Source organism: Peromyscus eremicus, chromosome 1, assembly GCF_949786415.1.
Source record: "Peromyscus eremicus chromosome 1, PerEre_H2_v1, whole genome shotgun sequence".
Lineage (NCBI taxonomy): Eukaryota > Metazoa > Chordata > Mammalia > Rodentia > Cricetidae > Peromyscus > Peromyscus eremicus.
The window spans coordinates 14159313-14186767 of NC_081416.1; the positions used below are offsets into that span (position 1 = coordinate 14159313).

General features: G+C 44.5%; 1 protein-coding gene across 1 annotated transcript in view; it reads right to left on the reverse strand.

The window, feature by feature from the left end:
* Positions 1–15826, reverse strand: part of Cfap58 (cilia and flagella associated protein 58) — a 101610-nt gene extending 85784 nt beyond the window's left edge. Inside the window, exons 1-6 of the mRNA XM_059256664.1 lie at positions 15658–15826; positions 12257–12538; positions 9464–9612; positions 5410–5566; positions 4482–4676; positions 1547–1684 (exon numbers count right to left, since the gene is read on the reverse strand). Coding sequence (XP_059112647.1) covers positions 1547–1684; positions 4482–4676; positions 5410–5566; positions 9464–9612; positions 12257–12538; positions 15658–15666 — 930 coding nt within the window. The 5' untranslated portion in view covers positions 15667–15826. The remainder of the gene's footprint in view (positions 1–1546; positions 1685–4481; positions 4677–5409; positions 5567–9463; positions 9613–12256; positions 12539–15657) is intronic.
* Between the last annotated feature and the right edge of the window lie 11629 nt (positions 15827–27455).

Here is a 27455-nt window from a genome sequence, read left to right on the forward strand (position 1 = left end):
TTGATTCCCAGCACCTAAATGGTAACTCCAGTCCCAGGGGATCTAACGCTCTCTTTTGGTCTCTGTGGGTACCAAGCATGCATGTGGTATACAGACTTACATGCAGGCAACATATAAACATATTTAAGTCTAATTTTTTAATTTGCCATTTTAAATATCTAGGAAAACAACTAGAAAGGCAGTTTAGGATTCTTCTGCAATCATCTTAACTCTTGAGAAGGGAGAGAGAATTAGCAATGTATGTTATCTCTGAGTTATTGCTAGAAACATAATCCCGTTAATTTGGGGATGTAAAAAAAGTCATCCATCTTCCCAGATGTCTCATTCATGTTATCAAAGGACAGAATTAGTGGAATCTTTTTTTTTTTAACCATAATTTCACCTCAGAGGCCAATACATCATTCTGACTTAAGTGGTCATCTCATGTCTGCTCCGACTTGCTACATTGTCATAAAGAACAAGCTTCAAGTCAACTCACTATAGGCTCTTCTAAGTGTTCTTAGCCTTAGACCCTAGAAGGTTCAAGATGGCTGACCTTAAAGCCTTTTTCAATTGTGTAGTGTCTTAATTATACAGCCATTAATCCAGACTCCGTGGTTAAATCTCAGAAAAATCCTGGAAAAGTCTCCTTTTTTGTAGTATGCATTCAAAACAAGATCCACGATGTGGTGGGGGAGTGTGAGAGTGTGGGGGGGGGGGTGAGGTGTGTGGGGGTTGTGGTTGTGTGGATGTGTTGTGGGGGGATGTGAGTGTGGGGGGGTGCAGGGGTGCTGTGGGGAGGCTGTGGATGTGGGGTGGAGGTGTATGTGGGTAAGGGTGGGGGCAGGGGTGGGGGGTGTCTTCAGATTCTCCAAAGAGACTGTAAGACAAAAATGTTCTGGCTCACTACTCACATCCATACATTATTCTTGGTAAGTCATTTATTTTATGCCCAGTATTCAAATATAATAAAAATAGGAACTATGGGTTTTCCTTTCAGAACTGAAATGAAAAACAAAGTTCTCTGTTAATCACAAAGGGACAGGATACAGACAGACCTTAGTGTCAAATGAGGATCCAAGGTTCATTTGCAAGCACTCATTCATGAGGGAAGGGAGAACAGGAAAAACCGCTTGAAATATGCATTAGATGGTACTAAAACCCACGATTCCCCAGTGTTGGAAGGCCCAACAGTGGCAGTCTACGCCCCAGCTCTCCCTCTACCTTCTCCACACAGAGATGCAATCTAATCTGAGCTCACTATTGTTCACGTAGTGAATGGATCCTAGCTCTGGGCAACTGGTTGCTTGCAGGGCTAATTACAGAGATGAACATCTGAGCTTGCTTGAGAAAGCATTTACATAGCATCTGATCAATTTTATAAGTAAGAGCGGAAGTCATCAGACTCCGTGCTTCTGGGCCTGCAGCGATCACTGCGGGCTTGCACCTGCCTCTCTGTGTTCCAGGCTCTCAGCTGAGCTAATACAAGGGCTCCAATGGCAAAGCCAAACCCGTGTACTGAGGACTGAAGTGCTGGGGACCAGACACGGTGGTGCACGATGTTTACTTTGAGCTCCAGGGCCTTCTGCTGGTTTTCCTGGGACAGCTGCTCACAAGTCAAACTATGCTGTTCGTTCTCCTGCTGGAGTTTCGAATTCCGCATCTGAAACTGCTCCAGTTCCTTCGCCGCTCTCTCATTCAGTATCTGAAAGGTGGGGAGTGCGGGGACTGGTTAATGCCTGTCAATCTGATGACTGTGTCTGCATATACACACAGGACGCCCCACAACCTCCTGGGACGATACCAACCCCAGTCCTTTTCGTCTTGCAGAAATTTTTCTTTATCCCCAATGAAAGCACTAACGCACTCAAATATAATGAATGTTAAATGGCTGAGGAAAACGATGCCTTCTAATGAGTAACACAGTGAGCATGATTTTTTTTTTCTGAGAGCTTTTGGGAAGTCTTGTTCACAGGTGGTGGATAAATATTTTAATGCCTGTTTGCCGTTTGGCAGGCTGTGCATACGCAACAATTTCTATAATCATTGCAAATGAGCTAGAGATTCAAATGGGCTATGTCAGCTCTGGGGCTCTGAAGCTGCATCTTCAGAAGCAAATCCTGCATTAACATGCCTCCAACATTTTCCCTGAGCAGAACCGGTCCCCAATGCCAACCCAGAGACAATTCCCCGTTAATCCAACTTAAGTCGGTCCGGGGGCCCAGCAGTGCAGTGACTAGTGTTCTGCGCAGACGTGGGTTTAGAACAACAAAGGATTCTATCTGAAGTTTTTTCTACTGGGGAAATACTGAGAAGGTGAGGGCTAACAAGTGAGTTAAAGGAAGAAAGGGTCAATGAGGCACTTTCTTTAAATATAGCTTCCTTGTATGTGAAAACAAAAGACAGAAAGAGGCATCCAATTCCCTATCAATGGGGACTCAACAAAATGGAACCAGCTATGCCAAAGACGGCATTTTGTCTTATATGGATCCTAGGCTATTATTCAAAACCCCTTGTTTTACCTGGGTTTCAAAGTCTTTTTTTCCAAATTCATATTCAAAGAAGCCTCATGGATTTTTTTCCTCCCTCCTGGAGACTGTGCACACTGTGTATTATCCATTTGAATTCTGGCTTTATATAAAATTAATAAGGCACAAATGACAAAGAAATGTATTCTAATATCCACTTTTTAAGTAGAAAAGTATATGTGCCTTGACAAGCCTTTAAAAACAAACTTCATAAAAGTAAAAAAAAAAAATTTAGGAAAAGACTCTTCAACTAAATGTATTGTTTCTTTAATGAATGAGAAAACAGAATGGTGTGTATCTGTGATCTTGGTACTTGGGAGGCTGAGTCAGAAAGAGGGCAAGTTTGAAGCCAGCCTGGACTAAGCTGGGGGGATGGGGAGGAGGAAAAAGAAAACACAGATTAGAATCGCTAATGTCTGTGTTTTCTTAAATGGTCACAAGAGGGGAAACATTAGAAATATGACTATAGTTAAAATGCGTAGAGATTAAGAATGGCTTTCTCAACTTGAAAATCAAACCTGTTAGGAACGTTATATTCATTCACTCACTACATAGCATTGAGAATGAATGGTCCATGGGCACCGCGAGAGCCATGATGTCAGGGTTGTCTCTCTGGGCCAGTACAGTCCCTCCTAGCCACACTGAACACTTGAAACAACACTGGCACACACAGAAGTTGAATTTTAAATTATTAATAAATGTAAACAGCCACATGTGGTTTAATGGTTTCCATACTGGACACCACAGGTTCATAGCTACGCGGTAACTACAGAACCAACAGAATATGGCAAAAGTGAGACACAAGAGAACGAACATACCCAGTTTGTGGTTCGTTCCTGTAAAACTCAGACAAAACTATTAGCTACTTAGAATTTAAGAGATAGGGAAACAGCTGAGAAGAGGCACAGGGGCTCTGGGGTATCAGTAATGCTCTGTTAATTAATGACTGCAAGCGAACAAGGCATGATCACATGTTGGAAATATGTGAAGCTGCATACTTGTGACATACACACTTGTCTGTGTGTACATTATCCATCCATGAAAGGTTTAAAAGGAACTAATGTAAAGCCAGGCTTGGTGATTGATTGAGGCCTCTGATCTCAACATAGGGGCAGCCTATGGAGACCCTGTCTCAAAAGAAAAGAGAAAAAAAGGGTGAAGGGTGGGATGGAGCTCAACAGCAGAGTGCTTGCCTGGCACGTAGTAAGAAATCCTTCGTTCAATCCCCAGAACTAAAAACAAACAAACAAACAAAATAAAAACAAAAAAGTCTATCTTTGAATACCTATGAGAGCAGAGAGCAAGAAAATAGTTAATAAATATCCCATAAGAATCACTGGGCTGGAGAGCGACGAAAGAACATTGGCTCTTCTTCCAAAGGACCCAAGTTGGATTCCTAGCACCCACAATGTAGCTCACAGCTGTCCATAACTGCATCCCAAGGAGATCTCACACCCTTTTCTGGCCTCAGGGGGCACCAGGCATACATGTGGTACACAGACATACATGCAAGCAAGACACACATGCACATTTTTAAAAAGTGAATTTAAAACAAAAACATTCAAAGCCCAGTTACAGCAATAAGTAGCATGCTCCTGTCATGGCTACTGAGTGGCACCTCCTTTGCAGGAAAATCACAAAAATGTGGGCTTTGGGCTGAAGTTCAGATGGTTCAGAGGATTTGCCTAGCATACAAGAAGGCCTGAGGTCTATCCCCGGCATCAAACAAACTAGACATGGTGGTGCCTGCCCGTAATCCTAGCACTCAGAGCTGGGAGTTAGAAAGGTCAGAAGTTCAAGGTCATTCTTAGCTTCATACTGGATTTGAGAACCTATCAGAGAGGAAGAGGGGAAAGGGAGGGGAGGGGAGGGGAGGGGAGGGTAGAGGAGGCTGGGGAGAGGAGGAGGGGAGGGGAGAAAAGGGAAGGGCAGAGGAGGAGAGAGGAGGGGAGGGGAGGCCATGAATGCCCTTACCTTCTGCTCCTTGAGCTGCTGTTCCAGCCGCTGAAGCTCCTCCTTGCTCTTCTGCATGTACTGCTGCAGCGCCTTGATCTCCGTCTGCCTGCTGTCCATGTCCGTCTGGATCTGCTTGAGCTCTTTCTCCAGCTTCTCCTTCTTCCGAGACTCCCTGGTCGCTTCATTCTGACGATGCTGAATTTCTTGTTGGAACTGCGGGGAAGGGCAGAGAGAAAAGAGACAAGCACTTGCAGGGGCAGGTCTCCATCAGCCAAGGTCTGCCCCCCGAAGGATCTGGCCCATAGCGTGCTTCTGCAGGACACGCCTCTGTGGAACAGTCCTGCTGGACCCCAAAGTTCAAAGCTTCAGGAATGCTCTGTGTTGATTTTCAGGACCTTGACACCGAAAGATCTGCCCTGGCTGCAAACAAAAAATTTGAAGATGGTATTATAAAAATCAACCAAATGTAGGAGCTCAGAGCCCTAACATGTTAAATAAAGGAAGACTGTCCAGCTCTGCATTAGGAGGAGCAAGCCACCAGAAATAAGAAATTGTGTCACTTGATCCTGAGCATTGCTAAGCCAAGCATGTTGATCACATCTGGACGTCCAAAGTCTTTGAAAAGCTCTTTTTCTTTTAATCTCGTGCTCAAAAATGTCATCTTCTTACAAGAGGCTGCTCTTGTGATTTCTCTTGTGAATTATAAAGGAGAGGTAGAGAGATTTTCTGTATCTGGTGCAGGGACACCTGTTTGAGCCCTTAGCAGAACCTCAGCATTGGTGACTTCTGAGAGAAAACCTGGACAAAAATGGGCTTAAGAAACAGGGTCAGGGAAACAAGGCAGAGCAAAGGACACTTGGTTTGAACACAAGGCTTATATCGCAGAGGGGATAGATGGGAAGGGAGGCAGGAAGGACAGACCGTCCTCCAGAACGCAGGCGCAGACCTGATTGATGGTCTGCTCTGCGTCCTCCTTGGCTCGCTCGGTCTCCTGCTGCTGTTCAGTGGTCTGAGCAAGGTTCTCACGCAACTTCACCACTTCTGTCAGGAGCTGGTCACGCTCCTTTGACACCTCTTCTTTGAACTTCAGTAAATCTCGGATGCTGAAAAGGAAGAACAAAGGAATCTGCCTAAGTAGCCATTTGTTCAGGGGTCCTTGCTATTGTCCCCAAGCCTGGTCTTCCTGGGAGGCCAATGGCACACACTGTTCGGGTGGTAAGTGACAGGAGTGGAATTTGCTGAAAAGAAGTGACAAAAATAATAAGTACAGTAAGATCCTTTTTTGTTTTAGTAAAATATAGTGTCTATTCCTCTGTGTGTGTGTGTGTGTGTGTGTGTGTGTGTGCCTCTGTGTGTGTGTGTGTTGTACAGACACTTCTAGAAAGACGAATACTAATCATGTTATCAATTATCTCTGAGAATCAGAATTCCAGGTGGAAAAATCAGAGGGATGGGTTCTTCCTGTACCTGTCTTACTTGGATCTGTTACAATAAGACCATATTGTTATTGTCAACTCTTATAATGAGCCCCGAGGAGATGTCAATTTAGGAAATTATTTATCTAACGTATCCACTGGGGGGTTATGATGACAACTAAATGTCTAAAATAAAGCATAAATATAACCAGATAATACGCATTGCCAATTTTCTTCCCATCCACCCAAAGAAATTAGTTTCTGCCACGGGGGGGGGGGAGGGAGGGCAGCCCACAGAAAACGTTCTCCAGAATAAACTTAAAAATGAGGCCTGCTGCTGGGCTTTGGAGAGCCCGTGATAATATTCATTGATTTGAATTGTAAACTAAACAGCTCCACATTACAAAATCCATTCCATCTGACTTGCCATGACTTCCCGCAGAAGTAGTGCTTGTCGGGTGTGAAGCTCTGTGTCCGATGGGACTTTGGCAGCACAGGAAACCGGAGGTGGGTAGCAGAAGCTAAGAACACGCCCCGCAGAGCCTTGCAGCTACAGTCGTCAAGCAATGCCGCAAAGCACAGCAATGTGACAATGCTCATTTAGCAGCGTCCTTGACACGACACAAATGTTTAATAAGGAACCTCCAAACTCATGCCCAACTGCATCTGCAGAAATGAAACGTCAGCTCAAAGGTTTATCTGAAGAGAGAGAGCCACAACTGAGCGCACACCATCGAAGCTCGGAACTACCAGCTGTACCTGCTCCACCATTCTCCCCCTCACCCTCCTCCACTTCTTGTTAAAATGCCTCCTGTCTGAATCGGCTCACTACATGGCTTATCACTAGTTCTTCTACCACAAGTCCAACATTAGAGAGACTGTGTTTGGTTTTCCTATTTCCTCCCCAATGCCTGTTTATACAACATCCATCAAAGATGGATCAATAGAGCAAGAAAATACAAGAAACTGAAAGAGCAACACTAGGTTTGGTTAAGAGTGTCCTAGGAGGTGCACGCTTGCTCCTGGTGTGAGGCTTTGTGTGCCCTGTACTGTGCTTGATAGATTCTGGCAAGGCTTATAAAGTTCTCTTCCTTCAGGAGCTCTCAGCTCAAGTGGGTAAGGTTGTCATAATTTGCTTTTCTGTTGCTGTGATAAAGACGGTGACCAAAAGCAACTTGGGGGCAAAAACCTCTCAGGTCCATCATGAAGGGAAATCAGAGCAAGATCTCCAGGCAGGGTCCTAAACACAGAAACTGCAGCAGAGACCATGAAGGGGTGCTGCTCATTAGCTTGCTCCTCATGACTTGCTCAGACTGCCTTCTTATACAACCCAGGACCACCTGTCCAGGGGTGGCACCACCCACAGTGGGCTGGGCCCTCCCACATCAATCATTCATCAAGAATATGTCCCCAGAGACTTGCCTACAGGCAATCTTATGAAAGTATTTTCTCAACTGAGGTTCCTAGATAACTTAGTTTGTGTCAGTTGGAAAAAAAAAAAACTCATCAACACAAAAGCATTTTAAATTCTTTTAAGATGCTATAACAAGGTCCACACTGGAAAGCAGACATTGGATTCTGTAGAAACAGAAAATACAGCAATTCTTCCTGCCCAGTCACTGGGATCTGGAGGTGGAGAGGAGGTGGAACAGAAATTCTGATTGTGACAAAGTTAAGATGGTGTTCTAGGTGGGTTTTAAAGGATGAAAGGAGTTGACCAAGGGGAGAATGGGGGAAAGGCACCTCTGGCATGGGGGGGGAGTGCTTTGCAAAGATGGGGGTATGAGCAAGGAATGAGGGATGCCAGGCATGAGGCTAGAGAAGCAAACCACAGCAGACATTCGAAAGGCTTTGAGTGACATGTTCGGGAATCTGGCCTTTATCCTTTGAGCATGGGTAGCCGAGCAGGGAAGGGGACAGCGATGTGTGCTTCAGGTCGTAATGACGGGTAAAGAGGGAGATGTCTTGCTCTAGACAGGGAGGCCAATTAGAAGGCTACTGCTGGTGCCAGCAGGGAACAGAAACACAGGCCAGAGAGCAGCACCAGCCACAGGAAGTCAAGCCAAGAGACAGAGGTTAAAGGATGGAGGAGTGGCGGGATGCAGAGCAAGCCAGCTCCTGCCCGGAACCTGAGTGGGTAGGAAAGATGGAGGTGGGATTAATCATGGAGGTTGGTGAGAGCTGCTGGGATGGGGCAGAGAGGCCGAAGTTCCATTCAATACTAGTTTAAGAGAGGTGACTGCATTCTAAACATGAATCCTTACACAGGGTAAGTGTAACCCTCAGCCCTCATCAAAGATGCTTTTTTTTGTAGCAGAGACCAGTGCAGGAGGACACAACTGGTCAAAATGCAGAGAACAACTGGCCATGGGACGTTCACCCAACTGATACAGCTACAGTGCAACTCTATACTGGAGGCCCGAGAAACCTTGCAGAAGAGCAGGTAGAAAGAATTTAAGAGCCAAAGGACCTGGATGTCTGCTTCAAGTTAGTGTCTTCTGTTTATGATAGGCATCATACTCATGAATTATCAGCAATATGTTTGCCTGAACAAGGCATGAAAAATGACACCACCAATCAATAGGTATGCCAACAGAGATGGGAAAATCTCACAAGGCCCCACACCTAGATGAAGAGCTACAGGTGCTCATGGAAAATCGCTCTTCTCCAAGGACAAGCCCCTTGATAGGTTATCCAGTGCCAAGTGGTCAGCCCTAAACACATGTACATATAAGCAACACTAAATGAACTCAGCAGGTTGCATTTGTAAATTGTGTGTGTGTGCATAACATCAATAATTAAAGAATAAGAGGCCAAAATAATAGAAATGTAAACCTAAAACCTCTATTCACTCAGAAACTGTAGTAGGGTTTCTTCTGGAGAAAGAGGTGTAATATAATCTTTGGGGAGGACAAAGGGAGTCTTAAAAAGAAAAGGTAGGGGGCTGGAGAGATATCTAGGGGTTATGAGAACTGGCTGTTCCTCTAGAAGACCCAGGTTCGATTCCCAGCACCCGCATGTTGGTCCACAACCACCTGTAACTCCATTCCCAGGAGATCTGATGTCATCTTCTGGATTCCGTGGGCACCAGGCATGCAAGTGGTGAACAGACAGACATACATGCCGACAAAACACCTATACAAATAAATTTTAAAAAATAAATAAATCTTTAAAAAATAAAAACAGGGCTAGGCAGAAAACAGTTGTTAGGAGCCCCACAAAGGGGAATTTTGCAATACAGAGAACCTTCAAAGAGGTGCAGTCCAACCCAAGGCTAATAGTGCCAGGCTGCACCAGGCCACTGAACACTGCAAAGGACCCTGCAGAGGCAGGTTCACACACTATCAAGAAGGCTGCAGAGGCAGGCACACATTATCAGGAAGGCTGCAGAGGCAGGCACACACTGTCAGGAAGGCTGCAGAGGCAGGCACACATTATCAGGAAGGCTGCAGAGGCAGGCACACACTGTCTGGAAGGCTGCAGAGGCAGGCACACACTGTCAGGAAGGCTGCAGAGGCAGACACACACTATCAGGAAGGCTGCAGAGGCAGACACACACACACTGTCAAGAAGACTTTGACCTACTTGCTGTCCTGGTCCATTGACAGTCCAGACCCCTGCTCAACTAGTTTGGTCAGGTTCACTATTTCCTCTTTCAGGGCAAGAATCGTCTCCTTGGCCTTTTGCTCCTTATCATATGCAGAGTCCACCATCTTCCAGGCCTTTTCAATTTCCTAGTGGGCCAGAGAGTATCCATGAGAAAAAACAAGTGGGGTTCCAGATACAAGACAAACCAGCACAAACAATAGCACCATGGCTACAGTGTGATAGTCACTTACAGGAAAAGAATAGTATGTATTATACCATATGTGGGAATTTGGACTGACTAAATTGTTCAGTGGAAGAGCAAGCTAGTTCAAAGAGTGTTCTCCTTGTGTAGAGGAGCGAGTGTGGCTGCAAGGTTCTACAGCAGCTGCCCTAGCTAGAAGAATTATTTCTAATAAAGAAATTGATAAATTTTTTAAATTTTAATAAATTTTATATGCTTAACAGATGCTTTAAATGGCTCTATTCCATAAGAGATGATCGTAGATGCAATCCTTAAATCAGTAGATTGAAAGTAATTCTTGATAATTTTGAAAATAAAAAAATATATTTTTATCAAGCAGGGGAAACAATGAGTTTGAGGCCAACCTGGGCTACATAGCAAATTCAAGGCCAGCCTGAAAACATTTATACAGACACACACACACAGACACACAGACACACAGACACACACACACACACACACACACACACACAAATATATATATACATATATATATGCATGCACATATGCACACACACTTAAATAACAAACATACATATATATAAAATGTGTGTGTGTGTGTGTGTGTGTGTGTGTGTGTGTGTGTGTGTGTGTTGTCCTCAGATCCCAGGTGAGTGCCTAAATGGCAAGGTCGGCCTTAGAAAATCCCACAAGGTCACTTTGCTTTGCTGGCACTGGAGTGTACGTAGGAATCTTAGCAGTTCCCATATCCAGAGGCCCAAGCCCAGATTCTCATCAAATGCACACTGGGCAAGCACTCTACTTCAGCCCTTGGCTTTTTTTGAAAGAGAGAATCTCACTGTGTGTCTCAGGCTGGCCTGTTTTCTCAGAAACACATGCTGGTGCTCATGGGGGAAAATAAAGCCCATAGCAGGGAATGGAACTGTTCCTGACTTTCTTACTGTAGTGAAATGCAGTGTGCGATATTTGCATACACACTTAAAGGTGAATTACCACTGTGTGAGTAAAGGAACAACTTGAGCATTTGTCTGCAATAACCTTGAGTTTGTCCTGCCACTTCACTATCTTGAAACATTTTAGTCAAGTAAAATTTGTTTCCTTTATATAAATAAAAGCCTATAAAGTTTAGGTGAAAGTATTTAGTTTTCATGTTGACAAGGAATAAAATGGATGGAGGGGAATAAATCCAAGCTTGCTATTATAGCACACAGAGAGTCCTCTTGTGTAACCACAGCACATCCCTTAGTGACTCAAAGCAAAATGTCAATTTGGGGACTCTATCCCAATGGAGCAACCATATGCACACCTGGGCCAAACAAGAGAAGGATATCTAAATGAGAATACGATTGCATAATGTTTTAACCAAACCAATTTCACCAATTAGATTTTCATCAATTTGTAACGTTCATCTCCAGTGTTAAAGTTTATAATGAAAGTGTTTTTCCAATTACAAAATGAATTACAGTTTCCTTATATTACTTCTCCATCAAGAAGAAAATGACAGCAGAGAAAAATCACTCTAAAGGAGAATAGTTTCTAAGAAAATGGGTCAGTCATATCTTGTACTGGTCTTGGAAGTTAATTTAAATCCGATGACATCTGATTGTATGCTATCAAGGGAATTACCTAAAGCATTCATAAATTATTTCTCAAAGCTGGAGATTTAACTATGAATTAATATGTCTCAACCTCTTATGACTTTGAGATCAACAGGGAACATTTGTGTTTTATCTTCAAGATAAGGCAACATACTTAAAGGTGAAAAACACAGTGTGGAACAAAGGCAAACTTCCTCCAGATTTCCCAGACCAAGCCTCTAGCTCTCCTACAGGAGCATTTGGGGAGATGAAAAGACAAGGAGAAGGACACTGGGAAGGATGGTCATGAAAATTACTCCCTGGGAACTCACAGAATAATCTCTCCTGGAGCACGAGGAAAAGTAGAAATGTAAAAATATTTTTAACCAGGTATCTGGGCTGGGGTTCTAGTTCAGTGGGTAAAGTGCTTGCCCCGAAAACACGATGGCCTAAGTTGCATCCCCAGATTCTACTGGTGGCACAAGCTTCAGTCCCAGTGCAAGGGAGGCAGAGGCAGTGGACCCACTGGGGCTAAACCAGGCGACCAATCTAGTCTACTCTGGAAGCACCAGGCTGATGAGAAGTCCTGTCATTAAAAATAAGGTGGACAGCATCTGAGAAACAATTGTAAACCTCTGACCTCCACATGAGCACACCATGATGCATACACACACACACACACACACACACACACACACTCAGATGTATACTCATCTTGCATCAACAGAACATCCCAAGAGCCCCAATATTGCATTTTATCTCTAAGTCTTTTGGCTAACCCATTATTTTCCAGAAACTAGTTAGTAAAATAAAGCTCTCCGTTTGTTTTCGGCATGGTAAGCCTCACCAGGGTTACTTTCTTTCTCAGTGAATATTCTTCCCTAGGCTTAATAAATATCTACATTATGTAAATTTTTACCTAATAACTCATGTCTTACCAACCAGAGAGCTGTCAATATAATGGACAGGTGATGTTTGAAAGTCAAATTCATCTACTTCTAGATCACTAACCTTCTTGAGAGACGCGATGGTGGTCTGGTCATCCTGAGAAAGCTTCAGGGCAGTGGCCACCTTGGCAGAGTTCACCACAATCTCTGCATTCAGCTCTCTGCATTTGGCCATTAGACGCTTTTCATTGTCATAAGACTTTTTCATGACAGTATGAAGCTTCTCATATTCAATCCTGAATTTTTCCAGACTTTTGTCTCCTGAAAGTTCACTGAGAACCTCCTGGAAATCTCTTTCAATTTCCTCAAATGCAGTTTCCTCCATCACGAGTTTTTCACTCTTTTCCTGCAGGCAAGCACAAGGATGTTACTCCATTCTGTCAAGAAATGGCTGCTAGTACCCCGGAGTGAAAGCCCCTCTCTCACTCAAACCTAAAGCTACCAGCCAGCAGAAACATTGAGACTATATGTTAGGAAGGTTCCCTCCTCATCCTCTGATGTATTTATATAGTATATATGAATACATATATGGCATTATAATTAGTTGATATGAGGTCATATCCAAGTAAGGTAAGCCTTAACTCCAATAAGATAGGCACCCTTAGCAAAGACAGAGACAAAGAGAATGTAAAGACGGCTTGGATTGATGCAGTTGCAATCCAAGGAAGGCTAAACATTGTCAGCTACTACCAGAGACGAGGAAGAGACAAGGAACCATTTCACTCAGGGTCTCAAAGGGTGCATGACTCACCAACATCTTGACTTTAGACTTCCAGCATTGAGAACTGGGAGACAAACAATTCTACTGTTTTAGGCCACCCAGTTTGTGGTACCTTGTTATGGCTGCTCTCTCAAATGAACACCTACTTATTAAGTACAGCACGGCAGCACTAATAATGATAAAGGTATGCATCCATTCATTCAACAAATGTTTATTCACCGCCCTCTTTCAGGGAGTTGTGTGGTGAAGCCTGTAAAGGCAACCAAGGTAGGGAATAAAAGGCCCACCCACAGGGTATTTGTTTTACTGACTGGTCGAGTATGCTTTGTTGTAACAGAAATATTCAGTTCCTGCCATAAAATGCATTCTATGTTCTTTAAGAACACATAAAAAGAGACTTACTCCCAGCAGTGAGAATAAAGCACATTTCATAAAAGAAGTGGTACTCAAGCCACTAGAAGGAAGAAAAGGATTCTTACAGGTAGCTCTGGAGAAAAGATCACTCCCAGCAGGTGGCAAAGCCTGAGGCAGAGCTCACAGCCACACAAGTGCCCAAGAGGCCCACATATAAGAGGCATGACAAGGAGAGGCAGAGACAGGCTGGGAGCATGAATGACATGCTAAGGAGTATGGATTCATGTTCTGTCAGCTACAAAGACCCACCCAAAACTTCTAAGGGTAGATACAGTTTGCAAGCTTTATTTATGCTTTCCACACTATGCTTTGACAGTCTACACAAAACAGGGCTTAACATCCACCACTCACTGCTCACCAAAGGAACCAAATGAGATGATCTTTCATCTCAATAATAATAAAATTCTAATCCACCCTGAAGATTCCAAGCAGCCTTCTTTACCTCTTCTCTCGATGAGCATAGCTCGCGCAGTGTGAGAAAGGTTTATAGTCTTAGTTAAAAGAAAATGAAAGAAAAAACTTGTACTGTTAATTAAATCTCCACACATGACGTGCAAGCAAAACACAGTGTTTAGAGATTTAAATGTGGCTCCTGTAACACTTGGCTTAACAGCTTTAGGACTATTTTAAATCCAACAGAGGTTTCCTTGCTAAAAGTAGATTATTGCACAGAACGCCATTCAGCAAATGCTCAAAGAAGGAAAAACCCTATTAAGCAAATGTGGTGCTACTGTTGCTCAGTCTCATTGATGCAAAACCTGAGTCACAGACACTGATTCATCCAACGGTGTTCTGCGCTCCAGCCTTGAAAGTGGTATTAATGTCAACATTTGATCCGCAGCCTAACGATTTGTTTGCACCCAGGTTCTCCCTGTATGTCTGCAATTAGTACAGGAGTGGAGAAATATCAAAGAAACATTTTAAAGAAACTTGTACGAACAAAAGAAATGTATTTTCATGTTGTTACTTCAAAAAGCATTCTTCTATTAAAAGCAAAACAAAAAATAATCTCTTAGCTCTGACCAATGGGCAGTTGGTACCTTCTACACTGTGACCAAGTGCGATGGTGTGTACTTAAGAAGGATATCAACATGAAGTGATAGGATCAGAGGAAGTGTGACATTGCATCATTTGCTCACAGGCTGTCTGCCCTGTGTCAGGCAGTGCACTGGGAGCTGAGGTGCATCTGCTTGTAAGGAGGAGAGCTTATTCTTGGAGGATAAAGAACAATGAAATAAGACGGGACACTGAGTGGAGGAGGAAACACTCAAGGCGAACAACGGAGGGTATAGACATTAGGTGGTGGGGAGGAGTGATGTGGCCATAGCCTCAGGCCGTCATGAGATGAGAGTGATCGCCCCTGGGAGTGGGACCAACGGGGGAGGGGGGATAAGGAGCCATAAAGAGCCATTAACCACGAGGAATGGAACTGACGAAGGAAGACCAGGCATGGAAGGGACGGAAGGATAACGAGGTACAGAAACATAGAGAAGATAGAAGAAATAGGGTAGAGTATGGAGGTGCTAGGAGATGCTGGGACCAGGGCTGGCTTCGCAGGTGCGGGCCCATTCGGCCACACAGGGTCCAGAAGACTCCTCCTTTGGTTAAATTCTCTGCTGTCATGTCTCAAAATTCTTAATAATTTTAACAAAAAGCTTTCCACTTTACTCTGGACCTCACAAATTATGCAGCTGATTCTGGCTGGAAATTGTGTAATAGGTAAGGTAGGGGTGGGCTCTGATAGATCGATGAAGAATTCAAGTAAGACCAAGATAGATGAGTGTCAAGTGATGGCAAGGATGTAGGGCTGTTGAGGTTATAAATGAGAGGGCTAATGGACAGACAGGTTACTGAAGGATGCAGAAATGAAACCTCATCAGTGAGGCTGAAGATCAAGTGTCCTATAATACGAGTGAGAGATGGAGGCTGTGAGATGTTAACACGGGGTCAATGAGAACACGGGGCAGTGGCGATGGGCTGAAGGACCTTGAACAAAGTGTCTGACAGCTGGTGATCATATGTTAGGAAATCGGGGTGTGACAGGTGGACAAGTTAGTGAGCAAGGTGACAATGAGTATGTCCATGAGACATTTTCAATAGCCTCTCTACGGTATCACCTGCAGTTCAGACTGTAGGGTGCAAGTCACGGTCTGGGAATTCATGAAGGAACAAGAAGTGGGACAGAGCCAAGGGTGAAAAGCGTGAGGGTGCAGATAGCGAGGGTGCTGGTGAGGGAGGACCAGAATGTAACAAAGGATGAGTTCCAGTAAGAGAGAGATGACAGGCAGAGGTCGAAGCAGAGAAGCAACAGAGGGGCGCTGACTCCTGACCTCCGACATCCTGACGCTCTTTGAAGGCGGCCTCAAAGGCTGCCGTGGAGATCAGATAACTGGGCTGGAGTCTGGAGAAGGGGCTGTGCACTGCCCCCAGTGTCTAAAAGGGCGACACGTTTTTTTTTCTGATCGCCCGCCCGGCGCCGACACCCGGCGCTCGGCGCGTCTTCGGTCGCCTGGCAACCGCCACGCCCCCTGCCGCTGAAGCCTGGCAGACGTTCGAAAGGGGCGGAGCCCCGTAGGTCGGTACCTGGGTAGTGGGCTGCAGAGAAATTTACAAATATATCCTGAAGCGGGTGAATCCAAGGAAATCTAGGGTCAATGCCTCAGAGACGCTGAGTGGAGTCCGCAGACCTGGGAGAAAGAGACCTATTTGCACTTTGAATACGAAGAGTTGGGATTACCAGTCTTGTTAGTGAAATGTGGGGTTTTTTTTTCTTTTTTAACGCTAGCCGTATTCCTAACCCTCAAACTCAGCCCCAAAGGTTGTTCAATAAGTGCTCTTGTGCGCAGATATGTATTTTTTAGTCAATAACATTTTCTCGGTGTGTTTTTTAATTTAATATGCTCTTGAACACTAGAAATCGTCTTATGTTCTTTTTCACTCAGCCCTCTTTCCTAGGGAGTATCTTTTGTTTGTTTGTTGTTTTGGTTTGATTTAGTTTTTTGTTTTTTGTTTTTTGAGACAGGGTGGAGATATCTCTCTCTCTCTCTCTCTCTCTCTCTCTCTCTCTCTCTCTCTCTCTCTCTCTCTCTCTCTCTCTCTCTCTCTCTCTCTCGACCAGGCTGGCTTCAGACTCACAGAGATCCACCAGCCTCTGTCTCCTGAGTGCTGGAATCAAAGGCATGTGCCTCCACTGCCTGGCCGTAGGGCTTATCTTGATTGCACTCATGCCCACTGCTTGTGATGGCTGCTTGGCATTTCAAACTGGGGATCCAACACATGTTATTCCCTTTCTCAAACGCTGAATAAAAAGGCTGCCATTGTTGTCTGATGTTCATTTTATGGACCTATATGTAAATACTCCTAAAAAGATATTGATGACCGCAAGATTGTGCATAGGGACATCACATTAGAACAAGTATGTGTGTCCTGCACAAAGAAATCCAGCCAAGGGACCATTAGGGACAAAACAGAGCCTCTACTTTCCCTTTCATTGTCCCTATTGTATGATGTATCCTTCCACCTACCCCATTACACACAGGCAGCAAAATCTCTGTTCCACAGCCAGCTCTTGAACCTAGGAGGCTGCAACTGTGTGACTATCTGGAGAGTGTACCTTCTCGCTAATCTGACTGAAGGTCGACTCTGCTTTCCAATTTCAAGGGTGTCCTTACTAATCTAGTGGAAGCCAGTTACTCAATGGCACCAAACGCTGTTAGATTGTGGCACACAAGCACTGCCCAGTCGTGCGTTGTATCACAATGTGTGTTCCATATTCAGCACCTTGCTAGTCTGCAGCACTTTATAGTCATAAAGACCCGTAGGCATTTTTTAGCATCAAACAAGGGCTTTGCAAACATTGGTTCGTCTGATTAGTCAGTTTTTCTAACCCTGCCAATGAGCTGGAAGAAACAGAAGCATGTTTTCTGCTTTCATTTCCACTTTCTCCACTAGAGAACTTGAGCATTTCTTCATATGTGCATGAGCCACGTTGGGCTTCCCTTCTGTGAGTTGCCTATTCACAGCTTTGTCAACATTTCTTTTCCTTTTTCTTTAAACATCTAAGTATTTACTGAAAGTTAAGAGAATAAAAATAAGATAGGTAGTGGTGCATGCACTCGGGAGGCAGAGGCAGGTGGATCTCTGAGTATGAGGACAGCCTGGGTCTATAGAGTGAGTTTAAGGACAGCCAGGGCTACACAGAGAAACCCTGTCTCAAAAAAACAAAATAAGCCGGGCAGTGGTGGTGCACGCCTTTAATACCAGCACTCGGGAGGCAGAACCAGGCAGATCTCTGTGAGTTCCAGGAAAGGCGCAAAGCTACACAGAGAAACCCTGTCTCAAAAAACCAAAATAATAGTAATAATTGGCATGAAAAAACATTTTACTTTTATTTATTTGGATAAGTTTCAATAGGCATTAATTTGGGGGATACTTAAACTGTTTTGTTTTGTTTTGTTGGCAATAGTTGAAATCTATGTCAATCAAAGGGTTAAAAAATTCATCTGCACATCGCCTTTATGACTTGTAAAAATTGTCCGTTTGTGTTTGCTTAAAGAGCATAATCCTTTAGCTAGTGAGATGGCTCAGTGGGTAAAGGCGTTTGCCGCCAAGCCTGAGGACTGAAGACAGTCTTTAAAAACCTCCCATAATAGAAGGGAGGACTGACTATCCCAAGTTGTCCTCTGACCTCCATGTCTGCATCTGCCATGGCATTCACGTGCGTGCACTCACGCGCGCGCGCACACACACACACAAAAAAAAGTTTGTTCTTTTAGTTGGTCTTGAGAAGGACCATTAAGTTAAGCTGGAAAGATTGTTCAGGTTAAGAGCACTGGTTGCTCTTCCAGAGGATTCAAGTTCAATTTCTGGTGCCCATATAGTTGCTCACAACTGTCTGTCACTCCAGTTCCAGGGATCTGGTACCCTCTGGTCCCTGTGGGTACCCGGCATGTTCACAGTGCACAAACATACATGTGGGCAAACACTCATGCACATAAAATAATTTATAAAAGACCTTAAGCAGTATGCATGTGCTGTATATATATGCATACACACAGGCAAAACAATTATACACAAAAAAATAAAATTTAAATAGTTTTTAAAGATGCTGGAGAGAGAGAGAGAGAGAGAGAGAGAGAGAGAGAGAGAGAGAGAGAGAGAGAGAATGGCAGGCATGGAGAACGAAGGTACATGTCTATAACCACCGCACTTTCAAGAAACGGGGCAAAAGTATCAGGAGTTTGAGGCCAATCTAGATTACATAGTGTAGGGGGTGCAACTCCACCAGAGAATTAACATCCACGTTGGTTATGCGGTGAGATTTTGGTGTCTTGCCCACTTTCCTATGTATTTCCCTTCTTTTTGCTTTAAAGTGCATCTTTGTGAACGGAGTCTGGACAGGAGTCTACCGTCAAAGACTGAAAACTGTCTTCATGTTTTTATGAAACAATAATCCTAAAGTTTGACACTGTAGCTTTCTATCTTTTTTCCTCCCTTTCATTTGTCCGTTTGTTTTTTCTCCATCAGTTCGTTCTACAAGCCTCAGCATTTTCTCCTTCTTACCTGCAGTTCTCAAGCCCGCCTGCAGTCTCCCTTTCTATTGGTGTGGAATAGTAAGGCAGAGCCACTGGCCTTTGCACTCACAGTGTGCTACTGGAGAGAGACTGAAGGGACCAGGGGCAGCTAATCCGAGCACAGTGTGAAAGGGTTGCCTTGTACACAGCTGCTAGGACTGTGTGGCTATGTCTACCACCTGAACATGGAGTTCACAAAATTTTAGCAACTGTGAAGGGTTTTTAAAGGCACAGGCCAAAAACAAATTCAAAATCAAACATATAAGGACCTGAGGTGCTTCTGGAAGCATTCACCTCAGTTGTTCCCCGTGACTGACTACAGCCTCGGTTCTGAACACACAACACTCATACTTTCCACAGTGTACGCCAGCACACCAATGTAATGCAAACCACACAGCCTGAAGCACCTCTACCCAGACTCGACACTGTTGGATGTTATGAATTGCAGGGTTTTCACTGTACATGCAAGGTTTTCTTTGTTTATTTTGTTTTGTTTTGTTTGTTTTTCCAGACAAGGTCTCTCTGGGTAGTTCTGGCTGTCCTAGAACTCTTTCTATAGACCAGGCTGGCCTCGAACTCAAACTCACAGAGATCCTCCTGCTTTTGTCTCCCCAATGCTGGGAGTAAAGGTGTGCACCTCCATCATTGACCACTAGGTTTTCTATTCTCTCTCTCTTTTTTAACTTTCTTTTCATTTATTCTTTGTGTCTTTAACATCATGCATCTTGATCCCATTCATTTCCCCATCCCTTCATATCTGCTCTCTGCCCCTGCAACTTCCCCCCAAAATAAAATAAAATAAAATTTAAAAGGAAAAAAATCTCATCAGGATAGCTGTAGTACATGACACAGTGAGTCACGCAGTAAATCCATTTATCCATATATCTTTTCTTGCAAATGTTCATTGCAAAGAATCCTTGGTCTAGTTCAAGGCCTCTAGTTTCTGTTACACTATTGATTTTGGGCCCTCTGTGGGACTATTCTTGGATAACCTATTGTTGCCCTGTGTCATAGAGATCCTGTAGATTTGGGTCTGTAGGGTTGGCCCCTTCATATGCTCCAGCAGATCACAGATGGGGTGGATGTTGGGGTGAGCCAACTCATAACCCTTGTTCTGGGTAGTTGCTGGATTGGCCAGCCCACCAGCTCTCCCCTGTCCTCACCACCAGGGTGAACCCTCCAGCATGGCCCCCATGTAGTTCACCCCTTGCCCAATGAGCAAGGGGTGGGGTCAGTTCTGCTTTCACACCCTCAGGGTCGACTCTCCCACACCTGAAACATCAGGGCTAGCTCTACTGTGTTGCCCAGACAAGGTTCAGGGGCCACTCTGCCAAGTGCTGCAGCTGGTGAGGGGCAGGGACAGCTCTCCCAATATTACGACCTCAGAGTCAGCTCTCTCACCCGCCACAGGCAGCAAGGGGCAAGAGGGGCATCTCTCCCCTGCCCACACCACCATACGGCAGATGAGGGGTGGGGCCAAATCCCCCATGCTTACATCTGGGGTCTGTTTGCCTACACACCCCCAGTCTGTAGGATCAGCTCTACTGTTCTGTCCAGGTGAGGTGCAGGGCCCACGTTTCCAAGTGCTGTAGCTGGTAAGGGGGCAGGGCAGCTCCCACCACAGGGGCAACAGGGAGGGGGCACGGGGGGGGGGCATCTTTCCCTTGCCCTCACCACCACATGGCAGACGAGGGGAGTGTTCTATTCTTAAAGAAACAAAATGACTTAATTATGAGAAATTATGTTTAATATTTTCCTATCAGCATTCCTCAGGATGTAAGTATCAAATTAGTATATCTTTGTGTTAGAATGTTTGATTCTTAAAATTGCTGTTTGAGTTGCTGACTTGAGTTTCATTTTAAAATAATTATTACATAAAATTTGACTTGGGATTAGGACAGAACTGCCAGCAAATTTTAAAGTGACCCTAAACAAAATTCTGGTATTTTTTAAACTCCAAATGTATGTTTAGTGGCATTCTCAGTATTGGTGATTAATAAGACCAAAATATAGATCTACTCTGAAAAACACTGAAGGTGTTTTATGTCCTTCCCAGTATTAGATGTTAGCTGAGATTAGTCAAAAATAAGCAAGCATACCCATCTCATTAGCATGCAATTTTGCTTTTTCCTTTAATATATGACAAAATTAAATGTATACATCAGAAGCATTTTGAAATAAATTTCATTATGACTTATTGTCAGTAAACATTGGGCATGTATACATATTTTATACACCTTTTTTTTTGGGGGGGGTGTTCCGAGACAGGGTTTCTCTGTGTAGTTTTGGTGCCTGTCCTGGATCTCGCTCTGTAGCCCAGGCTAGCCTCAAACTCACAGAGATCACCTGCCTCTGTCTCTGAGTGCTGGGATTAAAGGCGTGCACCACCACTGCCTGGCGATATTTTATATACTTATTTATATATGTCATGTAAGCATTTCCTGGGGATTGTGAGTAGAAAAAACTTTAAGAAGTCCTGATTTCAGACATGCCAAGCTCACAGAAAGAACAATAAGAGTTGAAAGGCTGTAGATACTGTTATCACATCACGATTTATGATCTGGGGAAAACGAAGTTCTTGAAGTGGACAGTCAGGAGCCCCAAGGTGGTGGGAAGACACGCAACGTGTTCAGCTCTTCGAAGTGAGATCCAGATGGACATCAATATAGGAAAATGGAGAATGGATGGAAGAATGAATGCTTGAACGACTCAGTTTATGATGACGAAACAAAATGATTTCCCGTTTTCTGGTCTTGGAAACGGGAGTCATTCTGCTCCCCTGTATTGTTGCAATAAAAAGAAAACCACTAGGTGGCATCATACTACAAGAGTCCTCCCCTTCCACAGCCTTGAGGACAAACACCCAAGGTAGTGCAGCTTCTGATTTAAACAAGTAAGAGTGCTCAGTTAATCTCATTCCTCCTTATACACGTTTATTTCCTGAACATCCACTATACGGCCAGCCCTATACTGCATATGGTAAAGAAAAATGCAAAAGGAGCTCAAGTTCCCTAAATGAATACAGAGAAAATCAAACCATGCATGCCACTTCCGTCCCAAAAGATTCTTCAAACAGTCGAAGGTAGGATACAGTAAGCACGGGATGATGATGCTAAGATACAAAGTCCTGTGATCCTTGGGCCTTTGACTACCATGCATGCCACTTCCATCCCAAAAGATTCTTCAAACAGTCGAAGGTAGGATACAGTAAGCACGGGATGATGATGCTAAGATACAAAGTCCTGTGATCCTTGGGCCTTTGACTACCATGCATGCCACTTCCATCCCAAAAGATTCTTCAAACAGTCGAAGGTAGGATACAGTAAGCACAGGATGATGATGCTAAGATACAAAGTCCTGTGATCCTTGGGCCTTTGACTTTAGTTCCTTGATGGTGTGAAACCTGGAACTCACAGTGCTTCTCGGCCTAGAATTTTGAACCACCCCATTCCCAAGCTGGAATGCTCCAACACATCCTTTCTTCAGATCTCACGTCCTCAGTGAATTCTTCCCTGGCAAGAATTCACATACCCTGTATTCGACTTCTTAGACCATCCCATAATGGTAACAAATAATCTGATCATGTAATTGGCATCTGCTTTTCTCACAAGGCAGTTGAAGAACAAAAGGCCAAAGATCATCAGATAAGCCTTGCTCAGCCTTGTACTCAATTGGGTTGGGTTTATGGGCTGAACTCTCTCTCTCTCTCTCTCTCTCTCTCTCTCTCTCTCTCTCTCTCTCTCCCTCTCTGTGTGTGTGTGTGTGTGTGTGTGTGTGTGTGTGTCTCTGTCTCTCTCTGTCTCTCTCTGTCTCTCTCTCTGTCTCTCTCTCTGTCTCTCTCTCTGTCTTTCTCTTTCTCTCTCTCTCTCATACACACACACACACACACACACACACACACACACACACACACACACCCCAAATCATATGTTGAAACTCTAATCCCTCAGAGCTGAGAATGAGATTGTATTTAGAGGCGGGGGCCCTTGAGGACATGAGTCATGATTAAAGTTAAAACAAGACCATTGGGGTGGACCTTTATCCAATCTGACTGGTGTCCCTCTGAGATGAGGCAATTGGTAGTACAAGCAGGAGCACGTGCAGATGCAGGAAAGCCAAGAAAGAGGCCACGTGAGACAGCAAACTTGCTGACACCTTCGTCTTAGACTGCTAATCCCCGGTATTATGAAGAAGTAATTGTCTGGGTTTTAGGCCACTAATTACAGACCCACTGGTCATCTTAGATGACAGATCAAATTCCTAGCTGACTAGCTCTGGCAAACTAATGTATCCAATAACCCTGCACAGTAAGTCACCATTGAGTGAACAGCAGATATGGAAGTGAAGGATCCATGACATCTTGGGGAATGGGAACTGAGGCTGAACTTTAAGAATAAGGGTAGAAATGTGGGAGAAAATAGAAGGAATCCCAACTATAGGAAATAGAATGGACACATACCAAGGCAAAACTGCAAAAAAGCCTCCTGCAAAAAAGGATGAGATCTTGGACCTGGGGATGTGGCTCAGCATTTAAGACCACATCCTAGTTTGGTGTTTAGTTCCCAACACCCATATCAGGAGGTGCACAATCACCTATAACTACAGCTCCAGGGATCTGACGTCTCTGACCTCCTCAGACTCCAGCACTTATGTGCACATACCCACACAGACACACAAATAATGGTTCGTTTTTAGAGAAGAAGATATGGTCCCTATCAGGGACCAGTGGACATTGTTGATAAGAGGGTAGGAGTGAATGGTAGAGAGCTGTGGAAGAATGGCCGAGGAGTAGCCACAAACTCAAGGACCAAAGAAAGCCACCAATACACCTATTTGTTCTGCAGGATAACTCAAATATTGGCATGAGCTGTAATTCCTCTGCAAAGCTCCCTGTTTCAGCCTGAATACCACAGCCTCTTATCAGTACCCTCCCAGGACTGCTCAGCTATGTGCATAGCTCAGCTGTAACAGCAGTACCGTGTAGAGAGCGCTGTCCTCATCAATGACACCCAGCGAGATGATAAAGCAAACCTCTAGAAGAGTAGGACCGCTAAGTAGCAATGTCCCGGCCTGAAAGGCAAAGCAATTGCATGCCACAGGAACGCACTCCTCAAAGGATCACAGAAGTCCTGCATGCCGTTAGGGTGGTGTCTGCAAAATCCACAGTCTCCTTTCGACAAATAACTTCTACCACGAAGTGCATGCCTCCGTGAAGCCAGCTGCTCTGGCTTGCTCAGCCTGCCTCTCATAGCTGAGAGTGGCCAGGTACCACTTGGCTATAAGAGGCCAATTCTATTGTATTTTCCTAGGAGTCTACATCTACAGTCACAAGTTGCCAGTCGAATACTGCTGGAGCCTGGAACTGGGCATGTGAAGGCCAGGAGAAGCAGAAAAAGATAGGCTTGGAAAGAAGGAAAGAGAAAAAAAATGAAATCAGATATGATAGTCCATTCCTGTAATCCCAGTTCTAGAGAAGCTGGGGCAGGACAGTCACAAGTTTGAGACCAACCTGGGCTACACAGCCCGATCATCTAGACCTACAAAGCAATAACATTGTCTCCAAGTCTTTTGAAAAAATAATTTAAACCAAGAAAACAAAACAGAAAAAAAAAAAAGAAAGAAAAAAGAAAAAGGAGGAGGAAGTGGGGAGGAGGAGCCCCAGACTCCAGAGAGGAGCGGAGGGAGGCAGCCCTGGTAAGTTCCTGGTAAGAGGTCCCAAGGAGGCCCAACAATATCTGCTTTCCTGGGTTCTATTGGTGTGTTGTATCCTCCAACACCATTTTATTTGTTTAAGCCAAATGAAAAGTGTTGTCACTGCCTGGATCCATGATCCACCCTCCAACAGGCAAGCCCTGACTGACATGGGGGCCCATTTACACAGGCACTCTTCCCACACTGCTGGATTTACTGTCCGTAGAATCTAAAACTACATCTGGGCCCCCAGTGACATGGTAAGAACTGCTCCAGTCATCATGTCTAACATTTCCCCCTCCAGGCTGTTGGGAAGATTAAAAGCCCATGTGTTACAGAAAATTGTTATCATTTATCAGCCAACCCTTTGGTCACCTTAGATGACAGAACCGAATCCCAGCTGGCTAGAGCTCTCCAAAACTGCGCACGGCATGTTTTATTCCTTTAATCTCCTCCTTTCCAGCCCGCTGCGGACCTAACTTAACAGAACATCCTTTGAGCATCTGACATCAGCTCCCAGAGGGTCCCCAGACAAACTCCCCCCTTGGTAGCAGAGGAGGCAGTGAAGCCCTGACAGATGTATGGGGAAGACGGGAAGGTCAGGAGGGAGGCAGCAGCCGGGAAAAAAAATAGCTCTCACCACCTCCAAAGAAGGAGAGAATAGTCTTGTAACCAGGACATGTCACCTGTCTGGAATGTGGCTCGCTTCCCAGCAGCTGTTCTCACTCAGGTGAGGTGACTCTGGGGCACACCTGGTTAGGCCAGCTTATTCAAGTTCATGGTCTTGCTCAAGAGGCTAACATTGCCGGCTCTATTCTTACTGGACTGTGAAGGACTCCCACAAACCAAGTGGCTGACTAGATTGGTTAGAAAGGCTGGTGGGATCCCACAAAATATACATACCATTAAAAAATGAATAAATAAATAAGCAAACAAACATTTTTAAAGTTAAAACATGAAGACTTTTGATGATGTGTCAATTCCTACTACCCTCTGAAAGGGTTATACTTCCAAACACCTCCAGGCTTTATGTATTTGGTTCCTGTACTAGGTGGTTTTATGTCACCACTGTGGGTGGTACCCATCCTGGGCTGGTGGTCCTGGATTCTGTAAGAAAGCAGGCTGAGTTAGCACAGGGGGGCAACGGAACCACGCTATGCGGAGCCAGCCCCACCCTTCACCGGCCCTGGGATAGCTGACCCCTGTTGTGGGAATTCATTCCATTTAACCAAAGGCTTTGGGGTCATCTGACCTGGTGGGTGTGGTCTTGTCTGCGTACGTGACCGCTTAAGAGGAGACAGGGAGCTGTGGAGCTCTCTCTTGGGTGGCAGGAACCCCACATAGAGCAGCTTGCGGTTGGTTCCCATTACCCTTGGGCGGAACAGAGGACAAAGACTGGACAAGCAGCGGTGTTTATCTCGCCCTGTATCTGTGATGACGTGTGCATTATCCCCATTCTATATCTTAATAAATACTTGAGATCCTTTAACAGATTCTTGTGGGTTCACATAACATACCCCGTCCCCCAGGGGAGAGCCCTGTTTGAGTTCCTGTCCTGACTTCCTTTGATGATAAACAGCAATGTGGAAGTGCAAGCTGAATAAACCCTTTCCTCCTCAACTTGCTTTTTGGTCATAGTGTTCCATTGCAATAGAAACCCTCAGACAGTGCCTATACCTCCTTCATTGTCAAGTTAATCATGTAATTATTTAATTATAGTTGTGCTAGGCATCTAAACAAGGACCTTGGGCATACTAAGCAAGCACTCTACCACTGAACCATGTACCCAGGCACTTAGTATTTTTCAGGAGTACACTCAGGCTGGGCATGGTGGCCAAACCTGTAGTCCCAATAAGTGGAGAGTGAGGCAAGAAGGCCAAGAGTTCAAGGCAAGTCTGAGCTACCCAAGGAAAACCTGTCAAAAAGAAAAAGAAAGGAAGGAAGAAAGGGAGAGAGGAAGGGAGGGAGAGGTAAAGGAAGAAGAGGAGGGAGGAAGGGAGGTAGAGAGTTCTGGCACCACCTCCAAGAAGTCTTCCCACTTAGCCACCCCTCTGTTGCACTAAGAGACCAGAGCATCTCTGTATCAATGCATCGGCTGTAGCTATGCATTTATTTCTGTGCTTTGCCATGCTTTCTCCACCAGACCCTTTAATGTGTCTCTGATGCTAACCCATGCATAGGAGACACTCCAATAGAAAGTCTGATGAATGAATGGGAAGCACGATTATCCTATGCACTCAGGCACCCAGTAATTACCACTTAGAAATTAGGGAATGAATAAAGTAGAAAGCATTAGAATATAAACATTTAAGTGTTGTTTTGAGATAGGGTCTCCCTCTGTTCCTGAGGTTGATCTCGGAGCTACTATGTAGCCAGAACTCACAAATCTCAGTCTCCGCGCTGAGATTACAGGCATGTGCCACCTGGCTTGATTGAGATTTTTAAGGTAGGAAAACAAAATCATGCTAAAGTCATACTAGGGCACCAAATAGAAGTATCAATATTACAATATAATGAGTTTATCTCATTTTTCTGCCCATTCTCATTATAAGCAAATAGCACTTCTTTCTTGCCCAGAGGCCTGGATACACTTTAGGTACTCAATGAAAATCAGTGAATGAATAGGTATGTGGCCTCTGCAGCAACTGCTCAGAGATCATCGTTGTAGTACACAAGTAGTATGTAAATGAATGACATGACTGTGAGCCAATGAGATTGTATGCATAGAAATAAGAGGTGCTATGGGGTGGGTCTGCCATCCAACTCCTGATTTAGCACAATACTGAGAATAGAGTAGTTGCTATCTGTGGAATGAGTGGATGAATGAGTGAGGGAAAGGTTTTCCTTAATTTCCAGCACACTGA